Raw genomic sequence first — 17,995 nt, 5'->3', positions numbered from 1 at the left:
AATGGATGCCTGTAGATCAGGGGTGGGCAAAATGCGGGCCGGGGGCTGGTGTGGCCCGCCAGGCCATGTTATCTGGCCTGCAGGGCCCCTAAAAAATTTAGAAAATTAATATTTATTGCCCCCTGGCTGCCTGTCATACGGCCCTCAATGGCTTGCCAAAACTCAGTAAGCAGCCCTCCACCCAAAATAATTGCCCGCCCCTGCTGTAGATGTGCAGATGCCTGCTCTGACGCACTGTAATTACAGCACATTGGAGCAGACTTGATTCATTGAGTCTGCTGGAGCGTGCTAATTACCACAGTCCTGCAGCCTTGGAATCTCATGTATTCAGTGTCCCTACACTTCAAAATGGCAGCGGGAGCGCTTTAGCTAGAGTTCATCAAACCAACTTTAGTTAAAGCGTCCCGCTGCCATTTTGAAGTGCAGGGATACTGAACGCACAAGATGCTGCAGGCACTTTTATTGGAGCACTTCCCAAGAACTACTCCAATTAAAGCACTCCCCCACCCCCCCAGAGCACATACAAAGACACCCTATGTTTCAGAGTCTCTGCTATAAGCTAACACATTGTACCATTTGCTCAGATGGTGTTCTGGAAGCAACAATCCAGGTTCTAGACCTGCACTGTCTTGCTGCACAGTGTAGTAACCAAGAAGTCCACAGCATTCATGCTTATGATGATCAGTTCCTATTAAAAATGGCTAATAAACAACACCTTGGTTTATAGAGTACTCTTGAATGACTCAGCCCAAATAGTTAGGAGTCAGGTTGAGTAGAGACACCTCTTATATTTAAAAAACAAAAACAAAAATACTCCAGAATGATGTTCTTCAGGTAGTCTAATCCTGAAAAGTCCCTTCTCTCCCCTGTGCCTGATAGGTGGTAACATAACTGAATGGCCAGATGGATAAGAATTATAATGAGGACTCTGTTTGCCTACAGATCTGCATCCAGCAAGGGTGGAAGGCACCCAGGGGTCGCTTTGATGTGCTGCCACTTCTTCTCCAAGCCAATGGCAATGATCCAGAACTCTTTGAGATCCCCCCTGAGCTGGTGTTGGAAGTACCCATCAGACATCCTAAGTAAGCTAGAGCCTATTGGAGTGCTGCTGCGGGGGGTCTGCAGTGAGGGAACCACATGAAGTTTCTCTAAGGGCACTGGGAAGCCTTTCCCATCTCTTTGCTTGGGGAGGGGATGATGGGAGCCACGCTGGAACCCAATTCCACTGCTGTAACATTGTACCCTTTTCTGCCATTTGGCTCAGTCCTTAGAGCTGCTTTCCATTCAGCAGTAAAACTGGCACAGCCAGTGACTCTTGGTCCTTTTCTCATGAGAAAATTGTAGAGCTGGTTTCTGATTGCTTTTGTTTCTCCAGTCACACTATCCTGAGTCCTCTGCTATGCACCTCTTCTCTGCACCTCCTGCATTTGAAAAGAAAATGCACCCACCATTTTCTGACCCTGGGGAAGGAATTGCTATAGGAACCAACTCTTTTCTCATGTCCACAGGACTGGTTCTGCAGGCTGATGACTGCTGGCTACTTAGTAGGAAAAAGTACATTCAGGCGTCTACTTGGATAATGTTACTAGAAAATCCCCTCTGTTCTCTTCCCTGTGCCTACCTGATTGGTAAACCCCAGTGTGTCCTTGGCAGGTTTGAGTGGTTCAAGGACCTGGGACTGAAGTGGTACGGTTTGCCAGCAGTTTCTAACATGCTACTAGAGATCGGAGGCTTGGAGTTCTCTGCCTGCCCTTTCAGCGGCTGGTACATGGGCACCGAGATCGGGGTCAGAGATTACTGTGATAACTCTCGCTACAACATGCTGGAGGTAACCCAGCCTCTCCTCTGCTTCCTTTTGTGACAGCTGTTGGGGTTGGTGGCTGCACTTTGAAAATGCTGTGGGGCACATATGAAGTTACTGAGCAGCTGAGTACCAGCTTAGGGTTGTACTGCTGTGTGGGGAGTAAATTAAATCTAAGTGTTGCCTTTGATCTGTGCTGAAAATAAGAGTGAATTCTAGTATGCTCAAGGGAGCTGTTTTGGGTGCCAGATTAAGGAAGGGAATGAAGAAGTGGTAATCCTAAACACAACTGGGCTGTGGCTGTTAAATCCCATCTGGTGCTGAAGGAGTCAAGTGCTTTAACTAATTCTGCTCCCTGACTCTTTCCAGGGGTGCATTGTGTTCTTCACTCCACTTGCAGCCAGCTCTGCTAAAATGATTTGGAGACCAGGGGGTGTAGCACATTACCCTCCTTGCCCCAGACTCTGTCTAGCACGGAGCCCCTAGGGGAACACTACGAGTGATTACTAGCACCTGCCCGCATCACTGAGGATAGTCCACAGCCTACAATGCAGGATTGCCAGGGTGGAAAGCTCTCCTCTTTTTGCCCCCCCTGTGTGAACTAGTCTTGGCCAGTCCCTGAGTCTCCAGAGAAAATTGGGCCACCTCACTGCTCTGCATTGAAGCAGACAGGCTGGACACTTAGCTGTCCTGGTGCCAAGCAAGGACCTACTTCCACTTTCAGTAAGATTTGGAAAGTGCACGTCCTTCTTTCCACTGGCTTAGCCAAGGCAGAATTCAGAGGACCTTTGCTGTCTGCTCACTTATGGCTATATTTCCTTGCAGGAGGTAGCTAAAAAGATGAACTTGGATATGAGGAAAACCTCCTCACTGTGGAAGGACCAAGCACTGGTGGAGATCAACATAGCTGTTCTGTACAGCTATCAGGTACCTGCCTGCAGGACTTGCTGCTTATGCGTCCTCAGCATCCTAGGCTTTGGTGATTTGTAGTGGGGAGTGTCTGGGTCCTGCTCAGACTTTGGGGAGTTGCCTCCAGGCATGTTGGCAACTATTTTGATACATTAATTTTGGAAGGTTTTAGAATTGTTTCAGGTATGGGGGCCTGAAGTGCATGTGTGAGGGCTACCCTCTCAGTCAGACCTAACTACAGGGCCCTTCTAGACAGTTCCTGGTAGGTCATGTAATGGATGTCTTTGCCTTGGAGATAAAAAATGACATCCTTCAGCCTTGGCTTTCTATAGGGAAGCCATTTTTTGCCCTAATGCCTGCTGCATTTAACGCTAAGACACATTTGCTTTTGGATCTCATGCCAGTCTCTGCTCCCAGCCCTGAGTCCTAACTTTTTCTTCCTACTGAAGTACCCAGTTCTATCCTCGCTGTCCAGAGAGCATTAATCTTTAGTTGCTGCCTCTCTCCTGCTTTCTGTCCACCAGAACGACAAGGTGACTATTGTGGATCATCACTCAGCCACAGAGTCTTTCATCAAGCACATGGAGAATGAGTACCGCTGCCGTGGGGGCTGTCCTGCTGACTGGGTATGGATTGTCCCACCAATGTCTGGCAGTGTCACTCCAGTCTTCCACCAGGAAATGCTCAACTATCGGCTCACACCCTCCTTTGAGTACCAGGTACTGTCCACCACTAGGCCTCTTCTCATGTTTCATAACCTGTCCCTGTCCCTTGCCTACAAGCATAGAAAGACTGAGCGGATGCAACAAGAGCAGGAGTTCTACCTTGTCCCTGGATTGATTCTATATTCAGGTAGTTGCCTCTGGAAGGTGATGGGGCCTGTTAACATACCTCATTGACTGCTGATGGCCTGTAGGAGTTCCCTTCACTCAGGAGGTTGACCCTTCACATCTCTATCCTAATCCCAAGACTCCCTGAGGTCCTATCTTCTATCCTTTACCCAGTGAAAAGTGTGCAGATCTCTCTTCAGAGTGCATCAACCCTGCTCTCTAATTTGCCCATGAGGGTATGGCTTTCTAATCACCTCCCTCCTCCTTGTAAATTGGAGTGAGCTGCTCGTGCCAGCTTGGGAAATGAAAATATTATTCTGAGCTCCTGCATTGCAATACAAAGCACTTTGACTGGGGTGAATGATAAGATAACAGCAGAGGACTTAACATTTCAAACAATGGGGAAAGGAACTCCAAGGACATGTACCCTCATTAGCCAGACAACCATGCTCCTTTGGCTTTAATTCAACCTTTACTCAAGGGCCTTCAAGGAGCAATTAGGAAAAAGAACTATTTGTTCATCTCTTATGAATCCACCAAGAACCCAGTTCACTTTGCACCCTGATTACTGACATCCATGTGAAATGTCTGAATTAGCTGAGAATTTTGCTGCTTTTTAATCATTTTTGTAGCTGTATTCCCTTGCTAGTAAACCTATAAAAACAGAAAGGCACAAGGGGATGAATTCCATTTCCTCTTCCCCCCCAGCTGATGCTTATCTTCATTGCTGTTCATTAGTGGTAGATGCCCCCTAGGACCGTCTTAACTGCTGGGAGGCAGGATGGGTTTTTTATGCAATATTGTTACAAGTCAGCACTATTTCCATTTTTTGCAACAGCTTGTTGCAACCCCAGTGCACCCAGTCATAGCTGAAAGACCTAGGTATTAATGTGAAGGGACATCTTTAGGCTTAAAGAGTTAGTTGGGCTGCAGGAAGTTATTGACCTGCCCTAACAGATGTGAAGAGTGTCTGAGCTCAACTGGTTCTGTCATTATGGGCCAATGAAACTCCATGTCTGGACAGAATAGACCTGAAGTTCTTGAATAACCAGCTTCCCTCCCTCCTTTCTACCCTCCCACCCCCCACCCCCAATGGCTAATGATTTTCTTCTTCCTCCTAGCCTGACCCTTGGAATACTCATATCTGGAAAGGGGTCAACGGGACCCCTACCAAAAAGAGAGCCATCGGGTTTAAAAAACTAGCAAAGTAAGTATCAGCAAAAGCTGCATTCACAAATTGAAAGGCAGAGTACTAGGATGTGATGCACCCATAACTTAGTGTTGAGCTTTCTGTTCTGTTTGGTGTTCTTGCTGTGCAGACGTGTGGATTGCATTGCTGCTGCATTGTTGTCTTATCACCAGGGATCCGGGTTTTCCATTCATCACAGTAAAATGTGGATTTTCTCATTTTAAGGAGAAAAATCCAGATTTGCTCCTTTAAAGGAGAAAATCATGGGAAATGGTGGGTTTCCCCTTGCAGGCTGGTAGAGTTGCAGCCTGCAAGAGGCTGGGGGGAGCGGGAGAAGGGTGGTCAGGCAAGGGGCACCATGTGTATGTGCGCACATACACATGACTACCAGGCAGGCTGGAGAGCAGCTCCCATGGGCAAGTCTGGCAGGGGAGAGGAAATGAGGGGGGAACAAGGCCCCCATAGTGAGGGAGAGAAAGAGGGAATTAGGTAGGGCTGGGGCTGGGGCTGGGGTTGCTACCCCCTTAGGGAGGTGCGTGGGGCTTGGGGCCTGGGGCTGGAATACATGGCTGCAGGGCCTGGGCAGGGAGCAGGACAGGGCTGCAGGCATCTTGTCCAGGGGTGGGGGGGCCATCTCCAAACTGCTTCATGCACTCCTGGGGAGACGCAGGGAGCACATGCCCTCCAGGTCTGTGCATGGAGTAGGGGTAGGCTGCCCACTGTGGGCTCAGGGCTCCCTGCCCTGCTGCTTTCCCCCTGGGGTCTCCACAACCCAGCGTGCAGGACCTGGGGTGGCAGGGCAGAGCAGGGCAGGGTGGGGAAGCTTAATACCACCACCACTAGGAGCCCTGCACTGCCATGGTGAGGTGCCCCTGCCCGCCTGGCAGCAGCAGGGGTGGCAGTGTAGAGGGCACCTCACCATGGGGAGAGGGAGCCAGGCTCTGCTCTCTGCTCCACCACAGCAAGCACTGCCTTCCACAGGCGGCAGCCAGGGCTTAGGTGCTGCTGTAGGGGTCAAGGGGCTGTGGACCTGGGTCCCTGGCTCCATAGCCCTGGCAGCTGGGGGCACCCTCTGGCAGGGCTGGGTGGGGAGGCTGTGGGTATAGAGTGAGGGGGATCAGCAGGGCCCAGGGAGCTGTGGGTCAGGAGTGAGGAGCAATGGCATGGCCAGGGCACCAGCATATTAGGGCTGCTCAGCTCCACAAAGTGGTGGTGGGGCAGCCGCAGCTGGACCTGCATCCTGGTGAGTGAAGGGAACAGGGAGAGCTGTTTTTCCATGATAAAAAACCCAAAATCAAACACTAAAATTTATAGGTATTTAGAATTTATTTTATTATAGTGATTGAGGCACTGGCAGGCTTCCAAATTGCTTTAAAATAGTAAATGTTTCAATAAAACATTGTGGTCAACTGATACATATATATATAGTGGCATTTCATTCTAATCATGGAAAAACATGAATTTGGGGGGTTTAAAATCAGAGAATTTGTTATTTTTATCAGAGAAGTTGTGATTTTTAAACAGAGAAAACCAGGATCCCTGTACCCACTTGAATTCCCTGTTGTCTTCTGAAGGCCATTTTGTTTTGCCACCTTGTCTCATCTGGCACTGACAAGGCTCTGGGAGAAGTGTGAGGTGTACATGGCTTTCTATCAGAGCAGTAAATGAGGGCAGGGTGTAAAATAACAAATGTTAATATTTAGTTTCTTCCCAAAAAATTAGAACCCTTTCCAATGATGTGTCAGAGTTTTTGTTTTGGTTCTGAGAAACAGATTTCTAATGAAAGCTGTTCCTCTATTTTCTGATATTAGAACGTCCACTTGTTCTTCCTCATCCTTATGACAAAGAACCAACCCCCAGGACTCTCCAATACAAACACTCCCTGTTATTGTTGGCATCAGTGAGCGAAAACTTGTATCCATATTTCTTTCATTTACTAGTGTGGTTATTTTCTATGGATCATTCACCTAGGTCCTGGCAGGCAGAACACTGGAATGAGTTTTAGGAGAGACGGATTCTCTGCTACTGGCCAGATGGGTGACACTGGCCAAGTCTCTTAATCTCTTTGCTCCATGTCATTATCTGTAAAATGGAGATAATTATATGGACCTCCTTGGCAAAACATTTTGAGATCAGATGAAGAATTCTAAAGGATATATTGGTCTGTGACATGCATGTTGTATCACTGAGACTACCTGACTACAGCTGCTGCTAATGCAGCCTTATCTCTGCACAACATACTGCTATAACTTTATTTTCATTCTCTGTTGACCATCACCTCCACTGAGTTACTTTCCATGGTGTGTCTGTTACGTAACTTAGCTTGAATATGCTTTTGGTGCCCGGGTTTTAGCTGGAACCTGGGGGAGGTGGAAGATTCAGAAAGATTAACTGAGCTATTGAGTTTGGAGGAAAAACAATAGATGTTAATTATAGCTGCTTTGTGTATGTGTGTATGTAATTGATAAATGGCTTTATAAAAATGTGAACCTGCCAAGTGCGCTAAAAAAATCCCCACCATTGTTCCCTAGTGTATAGGTGGCTTTAATTTTTTTTTTTAAATTCGCTGTTAATTCTGCCTGGATCTGAGCTAATCTGCTTTTTGCCAGCTCCCGGATCAATGATGCTGAAAAAGCAAAGCATTCCTGATTGGGTCGGCTTTGTTTTGTGATTATTTAGAGGCTGTGCAGATACTTCAGACTGCTATTGAAGGAACCAGAGGGTCCAGATATAGGCTTTTACTAAAATCAGCTGGGTCCTGAGGACAGTGGAATGTGACAGCACATAGGTGAAACTGACACAAAAAGGTGATTTCAGAACTTTTAAAAAATAGAAGAAAGTAGAAATTATAATGAATCTGATTGTGAGGAGCTGCCTTGAGGATCCTACTCTGGTTGGGAGATGCTACGCCTTTGAGATAAGTATCATAGAATGATAGAAAATCAGGGTTGGAAGGGATCTCAGGAGGTCATCTAGTCCAACCCCCTGCTCAAAGCAGGACCATCCCCAGCTAGGTCCTGAGGCCATGTTGTAGATGGTATAGAAATCCAGTTCAGGTTTTTCCCTTCCCCCACCCTGACTCCAAGTGATTGTTTTGTCTTAGGGAATCTCCTCCCTGCCTGAAACCAGGGCACCTTTTGCTAGTGGACACCCTTCACTCGCAACCACAGAGGAGATTGGGCTTTCCTGATAGATTCTTGTTGGTGTGCCTCTGCCGGGAGCTGGTTCTAGTGTATCTGCAACTGGAGGAATCCTGGACTTCCCTTTCACAGTACCATGCAACCTCAATGGAAGCTGGGCTAACATGTACCCAACTTCTTGCATTCAATTACAAGCTGCAGGAAACTTCCTTGAAAAGGTGTCTTAAATGCACTGCTTAGTTATCAGATTAAATCAGGCTGCCATTATTTATATAGGATATACAGAAGAGGCCTTGTACTCTTTGTGTTGACTTATATTGTATATTGCCAACTGAAGAAGCATGGGGGAAATCAGGACTCCAACTCTGACCTGCCCACTTTATTTACCTATTTACAAAGAAGAAAAGGAGATGCAGGAAAACAATATAGTTGGCAATGTGAATAACTGTCATGAAGGAACCTACAGTACCAAGCCACCATACACAGCATTGCATTTGTGATCCTACAGCTGAAGAAGAAGTTAGTCAATGATAGACTTTAAACTCCAGGTTTTTCACTCTTGCAATCCAGTGTTTTCTTCCCATGATGACACAAACAGAGTGTGAACAAACAAGCAAGTTACCATAGGGCAAAAGGGGACAGGGCTTCACAGCACATCAGCTTCTTTGTGTAACTGTCACTGTGTGCACTCTTATCCCAAGGTAAGTAGAAGCTTAAATTGTGGTAACCTTGCCCTTTTTCAATATGGACTAAGCCTGCAGTAAATTAGGCTCCATGTTCCACAGGGTAAAAGTATATACATGGGCAGTTAGCCCACAGAAGTTGACAACCCCTTTCCACTCTCTCATCTTAAGATGCATGCTTATGTGCTTCCACAACTAGAGCATATCAGTGAAAAACTGCCTCAGCAGTTGACGTAGAAATGCAGGTTATTTTAAGTTAATAATAAACACTGTTCCTGGAATAGCTCGGATAGGTGTAATTCTTGTGCACGAACAAGGAAGTGTGCTTTTCTTGTTACAGACAAAAACCCACTGGTTTTCCATGTTATCAGAAACAAAGGGAATGATCTTGTTTCTCAGAAGCTGAGCATGGGAGAGGATACAAAATAAAATATCCCCTGGAGATCCTAGGAGAGAGAGTTGGCTGGCTTTCCTTAAAGTCAGCATTACTTGGGTGTATTTCAGAAGGCAGAAACAGCCCATTTGCCACTGGTGTAAACCATAGAATCATAGAGGAGTAGGGCTGGAAGGGACCTTCACGGGTCATCTAATCCAACCCCCTGCCTGAGGCAGGATCATCCCTTTCCAAACCATCCTTTACAAATCCCATAGTCTAACCTCTCAGTACAACTACCGTCAGCCCTGACACAACAGAAGATATAACAACTGAACCTACCGCAGGTAAAGTAGGAGAACCACAGCAGTCAATGACCTGCTTCTATAAAAGTTTGTTAAATATGTTCAAGAGATCCCAGGTCTCTGCCATGCCCCCTGCTAAAGAGGAAGGCAACCCCCTCTCCCCACGCTCCCCCCCCACCCAGTCAATACCAATTTGACTAGGGAGTAAAATTCCTTCCTGAGCACAAATTGGCAATCAGTCTAACGCTGAACAGAGGGGCAAAATCCTCTAGCCAGAAACCTCCAACTGTAAGTCCCAGCAGGAGTACTGGCACAGAAATCCCCTGCCTTGGCTAAAGCCAAAATCCAATGCCTCTGAGGAAGACTTAAAAGAAATAAATGTGCAATCATTTACACCAGCACAGAGTGTAGAAGACTGCCCTTCTAATCAGGCTGTGTTTTCTCCTTACCTGGAGTGGTGGCTGCTTTTAATGGGGTTTTATATTGTCCCCTGTACTGGTACTATAAAATAACTGCCCTGTGAGTACACAGCCCTGCTTGTAACCTGGAACAATATTGGAGGAAGGGACAGTTTGTGTGCAGAATTGCAGACTGGTCTTCTCCTGTTAGTATCTCACCCAGGTTTCTTTTTGTTTCCCAGAGCTGTGAAGTTCTCTGCCAAACTGATGGGCCAGGCAATGGCCAAAAGGGTCAAAGCAACCATCTTGTATGCTACAGAAACAGGGAAATCGCAGGTCTATGCAAAAACCTTATGTGAAATCTTCAAGCATGCTTTTGATGCCAAGGTAGGGCACCAGTTCTCAGCCTACAAGCACAGGCCTAACTAGCAGGGTTTGTGCCCTGAGCAAATCATGCTGGAGACTGGGGACAGAAGGGTAAAGAGGGGGATGGGCAGGTTCCAGGGACTGCTCTGGGAATCTTGTCTACCGCTGTGCACGGTCTGCCCACCCGAGTTATTGCTGGTACAGCAGCAGTGCAAAGTCTATGCGTCTTGCTGCCTGCTGCTGCTGTGGCATGGACTCTCCATTTTGGTACCCCCCATTAAATTGGTGCCTGGGACTGGTGCTCTGCTCACTGACCCCACATTATACTGCTGTCCACATGGGACGTGCATATAACTGTGTGGCTTATAGAGGAACCAATTCAACAAGTTGTTGGACACTCTTGGTCCCATCGACTTACCCAGCAGTTGAAGGTCCTCAGTAATTCACAGGATGCATCTTAGTAGTTCTTAAGAAAAGACCTGCATGGGAATACAGCTGCCTTCCAAGTTGCACTTTTGAAGAGGATTTTGGCCCAGTTTTGCCTAATGTCACCCATTTCACTCCATTGATTTTTGAGGGTGTCACAGGCAGCAGAGCTTTTGCTTGTTCCATTAAGGCTTGTGTCCTTGTGCCTGGAGTACCAATAAACTTGACTGCAGTCCCCATTTTCTGCATAACTACTGAATTTAGTGAAGAGATTTGGATTACTAGATGTAAAAGGTCAGTTGGACCACATGGCAGTAAGTATCCCCACATCAGGGTCTATTTACCAACATGTCTCTCTATCTCAGGTGATGTCCATGGATGAGTATGACATAGTCCACCTGGAGCATGAAACCCTTGTCCTGGTGGTCACCAGTACGTTCGGCAATGGAGATCCACCCGAGAATGGGGAGGTAGGACAGGCCACTAGGTTTATTACAGTGGTCACCAACCAGTGGATCTTGATCCACTGGTAGATCTCGGAGCCTCTTGCGGTAGATCTTGGAGCCTCTTGAACTCAATCCAAGGCTGGGGTGGGGGGCTGAGTGCCTGCATAGCATGCACGTGTCCCTGCCCAGCAGGTCAGTCCACAGGGGAGGGGATGGATGGGGGCTAGATTGAGGCCCCCGCGGTGAGGGCCAGTGCCACAAAGGCAGGAGCAGGGGTAAATTGAGTGGGGTCCCGGCCAGGTGGGACTTACCTGCTGGGGAAGCGCACCCCCAAATAATTTTTTCTCCCTCTACCTCAACCTGCCTCCCCCTTCCCTCCCCACAGACTTACCTGCTGGGTGGGGGTGGCGGTGCACGGTAGATCTTGGGTTGCTTTTAAATGCTGAAAGTGATTTCCTACTTAAAAAGATTGGAGACCACTGGTTTATTAGATGCCTGAGTGTAATGCACAGGGTAATCATGGTGAAAAACAGAAAGCAGCACCCACTTCTAAACCCAGCCATTTCTCTCTCCAGTTATGGAGATAGAGTAGGATCCAGCAGTCAAATAATCTGTGTGAGCACCATGATGCCTGAATTTTAGTGCCATATCTTCCTCAGACATGCTGTGAGATATTAAATTGCCTTCATTTCCCTGTCTGTCAAAAGAGATAGCTGTCCTCTGGGGTGGCTGTGAGGTGAGCTATTAATCTATTTACTGAACTCCACCAATATATTTGGTCCTGTATTGGACATCCAAGGAGCTCACAAACCAATGCAGTCAAAGAGACAAACTTGGTTCCCCTGCTCAGGGCTGTGGAACAAACCTGCAGTCACTGGGGAAAGCCTGTGGGGAACACTGGGCACAGGTTAGAGCAGCCATGCAGACATGTTATTGTGTTTTGTTTCCTAGATAACAGCATGTAGAATTGATCCAACAACTATGCTTTTTACCTCTAGAAATTTGGCTGCGCGCTGATGGAAATGAGGAACCCCAACTCCAACCTGGAAGAGAGGAAGTAAGAACCTCAGACAAGAGTCCCACATCACACCCCCGACAGCTGGAATGGCCCCTCCCTGGGTTGTCCAGGGACCACATCTGCAGTTTGGTTTAGCAGCCTCAAAAGATAGGTGTAAAATCTCAGCATAGGCTGAAAGTTGGTTGCCTGGGATGGACTCCCTTGACTTCAGGCTGGTAGTACAATGCACCAGCTAGCACTAGCTCCCCCTCACCTTCCCCCAACTGGCTGAGATAACAAGTAAAACTGACTTCTCTGTCTCTGTCTCTTTCACTGTTAATGGTTAAGGCATTTATATAAGCAGTGATGCCCCCAGCATTGCCACCTCCAACATTAAAAAATTATGAATAATTCCTTAAATGAATAGATGTGGGGGTTACTCTTGTTTACCTCCTATGTTTTAGATTTTAGAATTAATTCTTATGCTTTTCTTTGTGACTGTGAGGGTTAGAAATGTATTAAAAACAGAAAAAATGCAATGTTCATAAAATCTTATGGCTCCAAGAATGGGGGCTACATCCATTGTAGTGAGATGTGCAATTAAACAGTGAGAGTTAGCAGTGCTGTGGCTGTAAGTGGGCTAAAAGTTCTGGAGATACTATGGGGCTTGGACTCAGTTTATTGCATGGCTGTGCAAAAATCAGTAGTGTAACTAGGGCATGGTGACCAGGGCAGCTGCAGAGATGGAAAAAATGGCTGCACAATCAGGCCAGTGACAGCAACAGCAGCAACCAGAAGTCGTATCTTCCCTTGTGTGTGACAGCTGCCCCAGGCACCCAGCTGCATTGTTATGCCTCTGGCAAAAATACTTCTAGGGACCGTAACTGCTGTGGTAAAGCTACAGCCGGACAAGAAGCTGTGACCTGTAAGCAAGTGGAACCTGGTGGTTAGAGCAGGGGACTGGAGGTCAGGGTTCCTGGGCTCCGCCATTGACTCTGCTATTGAAGTAAGTTGAGACTTGGGCAAGTTACTTAACCTCTCCAAAAGATTTGTCAAGTGCATTGTGGCATGAGGTATTACTAAAGAATGGCAAAGTGTTAATCATTTATGGCCTTTATAGCTTATTATTATTTTAGCTATTAAGTAAAGCAGTTCTACTTAATTGGGACATTAGCTGCACTCTGAAGTCTCTTGAGTTAACATAATGATAATGGCAAGTGGTAATGGCTGTTCCTTAATCAGGATAGAATTAGCACTTGGCCAGTGATAAAGTGGTATTTAATCAGATGTTAAAGAGGTAGAAAGTCTTAGTTCTGGCCTTTCCTACACAAGGTAAGAAATGATGTTCGATAAGACTGAAGTGTTGTGATTAACATTTCCCTTCAGTGTGGTGCTGCTAATTCCTTGCATGCTGATTGTATTGTTGTTATTAGTTAGGCAGCAGCCCCAAAGTGACCTACGTGCTGTGCAGATAAGTAATATGACTGGTCCCCGCAGGGCTTGCAGTCTGAATACCCATTATGTTCTTAATGGCCTCTTTTCTTAATGGGGACAGCTGATGAAACAGGACAATAGGCCACCCATAGGGAGGAATCTGAAAAGCATTCCAGTGTTGTTTATATGGCCCTCACCCTGGTCATCTGTCACATCCCTGCTGCGCCAAGGAGTGTCCAGAAATGAACTCGTAGTTGAGTTGACTCTCCCCTGGGTGAGTAGTTTCAATCATGAATATCTTGAACATCATGAACATCTGAGCTCAGCACCAACAACTACCAGTCACTTCTGAGTGTAATCAAAGATGCCAGCTGCAATCTTTAAGGGCCTGACTAACCAGGATGTGGTATCTGACAGTGCCCCTCTGCTCCATGGCCTGCTATGAGCTTTGCATTTAGCAGAGGCTTGTCTGGTCCTGGTGGCAGCACCTTTTTGGGACAGGACACTCCTTGCCACACTACATTGTCTCTCCTGCTGTAACCCAGGTAACATAAAAAGCATGTGTGTCCTTGCTAGGTTTTAGACTTGACTGTCTAATGTTAGACACTAGAGATGGGGTTTTCCATGGTGGCCTCAGGGATTAGGTAATCAGATTTAAGTGAAAGGAATAAAGTAAAAATGCCTACTGTGGCAGTCATCTTTGACAAACCAACCAACATTCACAAGCAACCCATTTTTTCAAAGATCTTGACAGCTCCCAACTTCCCCAAAATACATTAATTTCACCAGGAACTTCAAGAGCTCTCAGCACCTCTGAAAACCAAGTCCCTTGCCTAGCTGCCTAAATACTTAGGCTCTGAAATGTAGGTTGCGAAAGTTTTACTGCAATGGTTATGAATTAGGTGGGCACCCATTGAGGTACCTTCTTCAAACAGAGGACACTAGCTATGAAGGGAGAAGAGTGTTTTGGCCAGGGTAATTTTTTAGAAGGTTGCTGTGTATCTGTATGCATATACTACAACAATGGTGATTTTAAAACTATCCCAAAGGCTACACCTTGGAGTAGTGAGACAGCAGAGTTTAAGATTTCCCTGTAGTATTTGTGGTCAGAGAATTGGGGCAAATACCTCTTAAAATAAGGGTAATGTTTTCAGAAAGCGCCTCAGCCCTATTTAGAAAAGTGACTTAGACCCATAAAGATGCAGATAGACACAGAGTGGGATTTCCAAACAGCTAATTGGATTAAGGGGGACTAGGGTGGAAGACAGGGAAGAGGCAAGTAAAAGAAAGTGGCAAAGGGGAAGGAGTTAGGAGGGGAGGCTTGTGGTAACTAGGAGCAGTGAAGAACACAGAGGGAAAGCCAGGCACCACCATGGTCCTGACAGCTACTTCGCACACAGGCTTCCCTTCCCTTATGTAATACTAGCTGCGGCTGGGCTGGTGACTCATTCAGACACCAGTCCTTTATTACCGTCACAGTATATATAGAAACTCTTGTGTAGGGCAATTTCTGAAGAAGGTTCAATTCAGAAACAATCTTGCTGATGTCAGCTTCCCCTCCCTCCCCCCAACCCGCTTCCCATGTTTCTAATGTGGGTCTTATAACTAAATGGGATCTTTTCTTCCTGATGGGAAATGGAAATTCTCTAAAAGCCCTGTTCAGCCCTGAACAAGTCATGGAAGACAGGAAATCTTGGAAGCCAGGTGGCTTAAAGCCCCTGCGTGCTGCCCTTCTCTGTAATGGCCTACGTTCAGGGCTTTGCCTCCCCCACCCCACAGCTAATGCTACTGTGATGTTCACCATCATGGCTGATATGTGGGGAACTGAACTGAGAACGTCCAGAGCTGAACATAGGAGTCCAGGCAGCTTGAGCTAGCATAGGTGGCAAAGGGCTATAAAAGCCTCATGTCTTCTGTGTATAGGGCAGAGCAGGGGGAATATAACACATACTTACTGGAGGGTCATAACTGCTTCAGAGAAGGGAATGCACACCTGCTCTGTGCTTGGTATTAGTAGCGACATCCCCTGGAGAAGCATGAACTCAGGCCTTGTTTAGTGTGTTGTGTAGCCCAGTTCCCAGCTCCTGTCTACCCATCCAACTTCTGGAGTTGTGGCCTATGCTACTGCTCTAATGCTCATGCTTGCTCTTCACAGGAGCTACAAAGTCCGTTTTAACAGTGTCTCATCTTCCTCGGATGTGCGGAAATCTTCAAGCGATGGGCCTGGTGCCAGGGACAACTTTGAGAGCACAGGGCCTCTGGCTAATGTCAGGTGAGCAGGAGGGAGGCACCGGTGTCCTGCCCCTCCAAACAATGGAGGTTCAGCCTGACTGTAAAAATCAGCATTTCCTGCCATCTCTGCCAGGGAAGGAGATGAGGGACATGACAAGCAGCTGTCGCTAAGGGCCATTCACCCTAGCAAAAGTTGCCCCTCAGAGATAAAGCAAATGTTTATTGTGTAGGTAACCACAGACTCACTGGCCTAACCTGGTTCTGAGTCTTTATTATATTTACTGGCTTCTCCTGACTCATGTGGTCAGTACTTCGTCACTTCTTGGACCTTTAGGAGAATAGTCATACGTCATTGCACAAGAGTCCCTGTGGCTTTTTACTGTCTCCCAGGCTTGTCAGCCCTAGTTCAGATATCTGCATCCCTTACTGGCCTGGCTTCTCACTGGCCGATTTACACCACGCTCCATGAGGGCCAACCCGCCTGTGTCACCACTATCTTCCCACAACATGGCGATGGCCCTGTAGCATAGAGATGGCCCATGCAGCCCAGAACCAGTGAGGTAATTTGGGTTCTGAAAGGGCTTCAGTTGAGGGGATGCTGAGTTCCAGCGACATAGTTTGGGGAACGCTTAGGCGACTGTTGCCTAATTTCAGTGCTGCTTTTCCACTACTGGACCCCAGGCTGGGAAGTGATCATTCCTGATGGCTATGCAGGCACAAGTCTTGTCTCTCCAGGGAGGCAGTGTTTGCTCTGCTTTCTTGCCCTGCTTCAGCCTCTTGTAGCCATGGCTCTCTCTGTGTGCAGATTCTCTGTGTTTGGCCTGGGATCGCGGGCCTACCCCCACTTCTGCGCCTTCGCTCGTGCTGTGGACACCCTTCTGGAGGAGCTAGGAGGGGAGCGGATCCTCCGGATGGGAGAGGGAGATGAGCTTTGTGGCCAGGAGGAGTCTTTCAGGACCTGGGCCAAAAAGGTCTTCAAGGTAGTCTGCTTCCTTTGTCCCTTGGGCAGCTTAGAGGAGGGTGGGACAAGAATATTGGAAGTTATGAGTCTTTGCTTAAGTCAATCTACTGTTTAGAGCTGGACCTGAATGAGGCCCAAGCACCCACAGGACCCAGGCTGTTAAGCAGGCTTGAAGTCCACATCTTCACCCTATCTCTGCTCTTGGTGACAAACTCATAGCACAGCCAAGGATTGGAGGGCAGCCCCCAGCAGGTCTTCAGCTCCTGTTAGCTGAAAATTTGCTGGAGGACCAAGCAAGGGGCTGTGATATAGCTGGCCTGATTCAGGTGGCTTAGGATCAGCCCAGCAGCAAGGAGCAGCCCAGCAAGAAACCTAGAGCACAGCTTGGCATAATCAAAGCCTTCTCGGAGGACTGGCTTGTCCTTACAGTTGGCCTTGAAGTGCATTCTAGGAAGAGATGGGCTATAGCATTGGATTTGGATCTCATATAGCCTGATTTGGGGCATTTGGATCTTGGGTTTTAGTGTAGCTAACTTGGAAATATAAGAGCCATTTGCCAATATGTAGGTGGAACCAGTATTGTCAGCCTCCATCATTCAAAAGTCACAAATTGGACCAAAGTATATTGGAGACTGGACAAGAGAGAAGAGTCTATGTTGAGTCTGTTTGCTTGCCTTCTAGTTTTTGCCTCCTGGTTATGTTCATATTGTCAAGCTTTTTCCGCATCACAAAGGCTAGAAACTGAGGAACTTGGCTTTTAAGGAAAACATCAGCTATCTGTGGACTTATAATGAAACCCTGAGAACTGGCAAACCTGTGGGCCTGGGCTTGGAATATAGACACTTTCAAAAATTGGGATGATTAGAACCAAGGTTTTGGCTTGGCTGATGATGACAAGAAGGGACCATTTAGGATCTCTTAAATTTAGGGCATGCTAGGCCCTAGGAGTAATCAGATCCAAGGATCTGGCTTGGCCCCTTCTGTATCATGGTGAGGGGGCATTTTAGGGTATATTCCCTACTGATGTGCATCAGCAATAATACTAATGGTAGATGTGTTCATGCAGCAAGGAGAGAAGAGACTCATGGGATGTGCCTCCCTACCTTGTGCCTGGTTCTAAACATCGCTGTCCTATCCTCCTTTTCATGTACACGTGAGTGGGAGGGACATTAACTAAAGATGGGTGATAGCACATGCTAGGATTAGGCTGAGAAACTGAGTGGGTCTTTCCTGGAAGTCAGACTGAGTTGAGGAGGTCCCTGAGAGCTTTGCGTGTGTTGCAGGCAGCGTGTGATGTGTTCTGTGTGGGAGATGACGTGAACATTGAGAAGGCCAACAACTCCCTTATCAGCAATGACCGCAGCTGGAAGAGGAGCAAGTTCCGTCTCACCTACGTGGCTGAGGCCCCTGAGCTCACACAAGGTACAGATGCTTCACCACCTGGTCATTGGGGCTTTGAATATGGGGTGGCATCTGAGAAAGATGGAAAACTCCTGGGGGCAGTG

General features: G+C 47.2%; 1 protein-coding gene across 3 annotated transcripts in view; it reads left to right on the top strand.

The window, feature by feature from the left end:
* NOS1 (nitric oxide synthase 1) overlaps positions 1-17,995 on the top strand; it is a 163,148-nt gene that overhangs the window by 126,656 nt on the left and 18,497 nt on the right. For all 3 annotated transcript variants that reach the window (XM_025208574.1, XM_025208575.1, XM_025208572.1), the window contains 11 exons: positions 943-1,082; positions 1,654-1,828; positions 2,627-2,728; positions 3,235-3,429; positions 4,662-4,747; positions 9,871-10,015; positions 10,786-10,890; positions 11,865-11,923; positions 15,453-15,569; positions 16,335-16,509; positions 17,774-17,912. In XM_025208574.1, coding sequence (XP_025064359.1) covers positions 943-1,082; positions 1,654-1,828; positions 2,627-2,728; positions 3,235-3,429; positions 4,662-4,747; positions 9,871-10,015; positions 10,786-10,890; positions 11,865-11,923; positions 15,453-15,569; positions 16,335-16,509; positions 17,774-17,912 — 1,438 coding nt within the window. The remainder of the gene's footprint in view (positions 1-942; positions 1,083-1,653; positions 1,829-2,626; positions 2,729-3,234; positions 3,430-4,661; positions 4,748-9,870; positions 10,016-10,785; positions 10,891-11,864; positions 11,924-15,452; positions 15,570-16,334; positions 16,510-17,773; positions 17,913-17,995) is intronic.

The sequence above is a fragment of the Alligator sinensis genome, unplaced genomic scaffold (genome assembly GCF_000455745.1).
Source record: "Alligator sinensis unplaced genomic scaffold, ASM45574v1 scaffold692_1, whole genome shotgun sequence".
Lineage (NCBI taxonomy): Eukaryota > Metazoa > Chordata > Crocodylia > Alligatoridae > Alligator > Alligator sinensis.
The sequence above is the reverse complement of the archived record's forward strand: the minus strand, read 5'-3'. Positions and strand labels throughout refer to the sequence as shown.